The 7,211-nt window shown below is 28.4% G+C and overlaps 1 protein-coding gene across 1 annotated transcript in view; it reads right to left on the reverse strand.

The window, feature by feature from the left end:
* Positions 1-5,891: 5,891 nt before the first annotated feature.
* The window catches only part of LOC104799581 (NAD(P)H-quinone oxidoreductase subunit U, chloroplastic), a 1,799-nt gene continuing 479 nt past the window's right edge, over positions 5,892-7,211 (reverse strand). The window contains exons 2-6 of the mRNA XM_010522179.2: positions 7,108-7,211; positions 6,960-7,021; positions 6,511-6,600; positions 6,283-6,423; positions 5,892-6,193 (exon numbers count right to left, since the gene is read on the reverse strand). The exon at positions 7,108-7,211 is cut by the window's right edge and continues 6 nt beyond it. Of these exons, the coding sequence (XP_010520481.1) occupies positions 6,098-6,193; positions 6,283-6,423; positions 6,511-6,600; positions 6,960-7,021; positions 7,108-7,211 (493 nt within the window). The 3' untranslated portion in view covers positions 5,892-6,097. The remainder of the gene's footprint in view (positions 6,194-6,282; positions 6,424-6,510; positions 6,601-6,959; positions 7,022-7,107) is intronic.

Here is a 7,211-nt window from a genome sequence, read left to right on the forward strand (position 1 = left end):
TTGTAAATATTATGAAATTTGTTTTTCCTTTGGTATTAATTCAATCACATTTCATAAAAAAAAAATATATGCATTCCAAGCATTCTTACTTGCGAGAGTTTGCATTGGGCAGTTGTAATTCACGGAACAAAAGAAGTTTGCAGTTATTATTATATTTAATCTTAATAGATACTTTATCAAATTTAAAGTGATGTATAATGTTATATTGTTTTTCTTATCACTGCTAAAAAAAATTAAAATTCAGGTAAGGTGTATAACGACAGAGTAGATAAAATTAGTTGACTTATTAGTACTTAATTAATGTCTACATGAATATAATATATATAATTAAAAAAAATAGGTACAAATAGTTTTTGAAAGCGCTTGACTTCATACTAAATTAATGGTAAAGCTTTTGAGTGATTCATGGAGCCGAACACGAGCTTGGAATTGCTAAATTGTAAATTCAAAGTTCCATTTTTTTTATTTCATTTTATTTTACAACAATAAAGATATATAATAATATTCATTAATCCTTTGTCATATAACCTAAAAAACCACAAACTGATATATATATATATATATATATATATATATATATATGTAAGAAAGATTAGCTGTATATTGAATCAAATTTACATGTTTAAAAATTATTTATATTAATTTCTTATTTAAATATAAATACACGTAGAACAGAATTTGTGCGTGTTGGTTAGTACGAGATATTTTTTCCAAATTATTTTTGGTCATTCGTTTACTTTCGGCTTTTTCCCATTATTTATAGAAAACCAAATAATATATTGTTTTGAAATTAAAAAGAATATCATTAGGGCTTGAACTTTCCACAATTTTCCCATAACATTGAAACCTTACTTTATATTTTAATCTCTCATTATGTATATAATATTTGTAAAAATTAAATTTTAGTTCTTATTATTTTATGCATTTAATAATCTAGTCAATAGGCTGATGTGACAAAATAATAAAAATTTTAGAAATTCATAAATCAAAAAGTCAATGATTTAATTTATATGACGATTTTTCTTATATAAATAGAGTTTCACATTTTTATTTTTTGTAAACGATAGTTACATCAAAATCCATTTAATTTATTGTGGATACGACATAACATAAAAACATGTGTATGTGTTTATCCTCAATTATTCATTAGTTTCACATTATAACTAAACTATATTATATAAACAAAATAATCTTCAATTTCAATAAATATGAGATTAAGGAATCTTTTTAGGGTCGAAAGTCATCGGTCACATTTTATACATTTTTTTCAAACAAATATTTTATTAATTATTAATGAGGATTTCTTGAAATTATTTATATATATATATATAATATACACGCAAAGAAAATAAAAAAGGTATTTACAAGGGATTCACGGGGTCCGAAGGCCGTTAATGTTCACATTGTAACCATATAATTCCATTTGTGATTTTGAAAATTTTATTTTTGATTTTTCAGGTTAATACAAACATATGAAAGAAAATAAACTGCCTTTTTAACTTCTCCTACGATTTTGACGGTTCTTGTAAAGACAAAAAAATCTTGGAATATATGTGTGTGTATATATATATATATATTATTTTTTTTTCTTTTTTTTCATATATATATATATATATATATATTATTTGTCTTTCTTTTGATGAGCCAATCAAAATTCGAAAACACAATCCCTTGCATTCCGAATCGTATTGTCGTGACTGTGACATTAATTTGACATTTATACATATTATATTAAAAAGCGGTAAAAGAGATCGAGACTACTTGCTTCGGTCGGTCCATAGATTCATATTCCCATGATAGATTAAACGTTTTTATGCTTAAAAAAACATGGAGAAACATCATAGACAATCCACGTATGACATGACATTAATACACTTGATATATAGTATATATCTATTGAAACTAACCCCGTGTAATTTATTATACATTCTCTTTTGGTGCAACTCTAACTATATAGTATATCATCAAATAATAAATATAATATATTCGATAATTTATGCTGATTAATTCATGAAATCGTTGTAACATTCTTATACCAAACTCTTGCGTTTGAGTGATTGGCATTGTAACATGTAACCAACATTGGACTCATTGATTCTATCTCGTCGTTTTCCCTTATTATATTATTCCAAAAAAAAAATTATTTAAGCAAGCAAAAATGGATCGTATCCAAACGGAACGGCCCCTCAAATAAAACAAAAAACAAAAAAGAAAATTAAAGAAAAATAAATAACACCAAGGCCAATTTAAATAAATATATACATGTGTATAATATATGTGCATACGTACATGTGAAGATATCCTCATATAAAAGAAAAAGACGAAAAATAATACATTTATATAAATATTTACATGTGTATTTTACATATATGAAGATATATATATATATACGTAGATGCAGATTTTATATATCTGTATATGTACATATATATGTCTGTGAGATCAGAGAATCCTAGGCGATGTTGCATTTTTTTTTAGAAAGTAATTTTTGACGGTCCAATAAATCTTTTTTATTTATTTTGTAATATTAAATGAAGAATGAGAGTACGTTAGTACAGGAAATAAATTTATTTGATTTTATTAAATAATAAATGAAGAATGAGAATATGTTGATTTTATATGTTAATACCCAGAAATTTCGACAAACAATGTTAGACTTTATATATTAATTTCTTATTTACTTTGGATTTATTTATTGAATTTATAACTTTATAAAAAAAACTATATTGTATATTTATGTTTATCAGATGATAAAAAATGATAATGATATTATAAAGTGAAGAGTGTTTCAGAAAAAAAGATTTGGAAGGTGGACACACTTCGATATAAAAAAGACTAATTGATACATTACTTAGGTATCTAATTGTCGCCTCAAGTTTTCGGATAAAATTTTTATTTTGGAATCTACTGACATATAAATTAGTGTTTCAGTAATAATTAATACTTAATTTCATAATTTTATAGAGATTAAATAACAAAAATTAAACTTAGGATATATATATATATGAATTTGTAACCTCGAAATTGAATCTAGTTGGTGGTGGCTCACTGGCTCTTGTGTGAATGGGAAACTTTCTAAACTCCATAATAAGACAAAATTAAAGGGCAGAAAAAGCTTATAATATATTGTCCTTCTTGGACTAATGTCATGTTGTGGTTGGACAACCTTTGTTTATTGGAAATCATTGGTTGATTCACATTTCTTTTTTGCATAATGAAGACATGTAATATTATTATATTTATGACTATTTATAGCAACCCTTTTCGAACATATATGTTCCTTGCTTGGCTTACGGCAAGAAAATTCAAAACCCTTGGACAAAAACTATGATGATAAACCATGAAACAGACAAATATATGTAACGGTTTGATTGATTCCGTGAATCTATAACTAAGCACCATGTAAATGTTATATAGTATGTTAATTAATTTGAAATTGTATTAAGATCTCTATCAAATATATCATATTAATTATAATCTTTCGGAGATAAAACCGCTACTATATACTAAAACTAGACTAGCCTTAATTTTGGTTCTATATTGATCGCATGAAAGCTTGAATATGTTAAAAATATTAAATAATATATTTTATTATGGGTTTCTACAATCAATCAATTTGATTATTAATATGAAATTCAAACTACTGTTATGTAAATTGAAAAAAAATGCAAGGTTAGACAAAATCTTATATAATGTTATGGTAGATAGAGTAGTACTAACATTTATGCTCATATCTTACATATAAATATTCCAAAAGGCCCCACAAGTTTTCTCCTTTGTGTTCCTTATAATAATAATAACAATAACAACAATAACAATAACAATAATAATAATAATAATAATAATAATAATAATAATAATAATAAATATCATCTCCCTTTTGACATATTTTATAACATGTAAGAATCACCAAAAGCCCATATATACTCGCAAGATTTTGGGTATAACTTACATTATATATATGAGAAGAACAAAAGAAAGTAGTGGTGAGCGGCATGAGTCTCTATGGTATGGAGATATGATTCTTATATACCCCAATCTTAACTTCGAATTTTGTTACACTAATTATACTTAGCACCCTTAAATTATTTCTTAATCCCAATTTTGTTCTTTCTAAGATTTTATTAAAAAATCACAATATGTTAATTTTGCAAGTAAACAACATTTTTCGTTGTTGTTGTAACTATACTATTCACCATATACCTCTATGAATTTATATGGCAAAAAAATAATTTTGGTTAGATTATGGTAAACCATTTTCACTTCATAAAATTTTCCAAAATATAGTTATATATTAGCAATTTGTATTTCAATGCCATGGATGGATGAACATGAACATAGCCTGTAAAATGATTTTGGTTCAAGTGTGTATATATATACATATATATAGCGACGTAACAAGTTAGGTAATAATATTTAATTAAAGTTATTCACATTAAGTTGTTGTAATGATTTGAAACAATGGGCAGAGAATTTAATCTAGTATTCGTTTCTTTATTTATTAGACCAAGCTTTAGGAGACATTCCATGTTATGGGAATCTAGGACATTATATGAAAGGGGTTAAAATATCTCATCTTCCACTGTATAATATGATCCAAATTTGGACCGCGAAACAAAATTAATAACCGGGTTGAAAATATTAACCAAAATAGTAATGATCTTACCTACTCTTTTGAAAAATATGTCACGTTGAAATTGATTTTTGCCTTTTTACTATATGTTGATTAACAGGGGACCAGGTCGAGTTATACATATAATGATAACAACAATTTTGTTTTCGGGAAAAACATTAATCTTGATTAAATATTACAAAAAGTGATTAATTATTAATTATGTAGTTTTATTTGTTCTATAGTATTTCATTTTAAATACATTGAAGAGAATCCGTAATTTCATCTTTCATTTCTTTTTGTTCAATAAAAATTCTAAAATTAAGGAAATAAAATGTACAGTCGTAAAAAAGGATATATTTCCTTTTGGTCTGGGTATTTTTGGGATCCTAAAGTCATTGTTTAACCATGAAAATAATATATTTAGATATCTTGTTCGTTTGAGTAATTATTTTACTTAAAACAACATAGTAATATGAATATTATATTCACTTTGACACTTTGATTCTTAATTGGATCCATATTGACATATTCAACACACGAATTAATTTTAGGAAGAAAATGCAATATTTTAATAGTTTTTTTTTTTGTATTATTAATGGGTACAACCACATATTTCCAATAAGGAATATAGGATCCATATATTCTCATAGATACAATAATACAATTATATAACATTGGAATATCTATGAAGAAATGATGGAACAACATTAGAATAGGTATTCAAGATATTGATGAAAATTACATTCGGAGTTGCTATGCAATATATAAAATTTTAGAAAATTAGCAATAATTATTGTATAATTGTTAATTTCTACTGTCTAATAATATTATCGAATTTAATATTTTCTATATATGATAATAGTTACTCACAACAAATTAATTATTATATTAAAATAAATATCCATTATTTTTATAATAAATTTATGGTATGAGGTATCACTGCACTCACATAGGAAAATGGGGACGTTGACGTATATATAACATCGAACAAAGACTTCAACAAGTGAAAACTATTTAACAAGTTCATGGTAAATTTACTTGGAGTTCGAACCCCAGGTTGGGGAGCGAGCGCATAATTGGTTTTCAGCTCCAGTATTAGTCTAAACCTCGGCCCAGGAAATCCGGTTACCCAAAAAAAAAATTACTTGAAATATTCAAGAAAGCTAATTCATACTGTTATCATATCAGCCCCTCTATTTCTGGAAAATTCATGTCTGAGTCACAAACTCTTGATGGGTCTTAGTAGCCCCCTATGATGCGCTATATATAATATATATACATAAAGACTTGTGTACACATTGTTAGATGGTAGGTGATTCCAAACTGAGAAATCGGAAACGACAACAGATTTCGGGGTAAGACATTATAACCATCACGAAAACGATATCTACTTGATCACGGGTACATGTATATTGATATGATCGATAAGAGAATGATATGATAGAGGAATGGTGAAAATGAGAGTGTGAGCTGAAGTGGAGTTTAACGATTGAGGACAACAGTGAGAGTGAGACCAAGTACAAACCATCCCAAGAAGAAGTATCCCAAGAGCATTGTCGGTCCAACATCTTCCGGTTCCTGTCACCATAATACCGATTTCTCGACATTTAGAACGAAACCTAAACCGGAAAAATTGAAAGATTGCAGGGAGAAAGAGTGGTTCGTACCGGAGGAGGCGGCTCTTGGGTAGGGGCCTGTGTAATGTCGACCTGAAATGGCCAGACATACCGGTCTGGTATTTCGCTTCTCGCCAGGCTCCAATCGTACATTCTTCTCTCTTCAATGGATGATAAGATCGTGTATGATTCCTGTGTATTTACGTTGTTAATCCTTTCGCAGTTGCAGAATTACAGAAACAGAAAACCGGAGATGAGATTGAGAACCCGGGTACTGACTTTGAGAAGCTGAGATTCTTTGCTAAGCTGTTCTTGGTCTAGGCCCTGATCCATTAACTCCTTAACCTTGTCTTGGTAAGCAATCTTAACCTGATACATGGAGACAGGCATCAGATTCATCAGGAATTTGCTATGTAAATGGACACAATTCGAGATCTTTTCAACAGTCTTTGTAACAATGATTTTACAAATTCAATTTTCAATCACCAACTTGGTTATACTAGAATTGATGTTTTGAGGAAAAACAGTAAGCTTTGTTATAGTGTTCTTCTAAAGGAAAACCAGAAAGGAAGTATAGAACCAAGTCCTAAAATTATTTACAAGTATTTCCACAAAACGCCCTAACTATTTGATTGGCACAAATTAGACCCTAGGCTAAGAAGAACAGTGCCCTAAACCCCCAAATTTCCAAATTACGATTGAATCAGCGAACAAATTGAAGCGTTTACCTGTTCATAAGAGCAACCTCTCGGTAGCCCAAGCGTCCCATAGTGATCAGCATCTGTAATCGCTGCATTCTAATCCGAATTCTCATCAGTTTTTTCTTCTTTCCTCACCAGACAAATTAATCGGAGAAAGATTAGAGAGAAAGATTACGGAGGCCGCGAAGAGCTCTTTCGACGTTGAGAGCGGAGATCAAGGACGGAGGCTCCCTCGGAGTCTCTTCCACGGCCGTATCCGACCCGACGTTATCGGCTGGG

This window comes from Tarenaya hassleriana, unplaced genomic scaffold, assembly GCF_000463585.1.
Source record: "Tarenaya hassleriana unplaced genomic scaffold, ASM46358v1 Cleome6, whole genome shotgun sequence".
Taxonomy (NCBI): domain Eukaryota; kingdom Viridiplantae; phylum Streptophyta; class Magnoliopsida; order Brassicales; family Cleomaceae; genus Tarenaya; species Tarenaya hassleriana.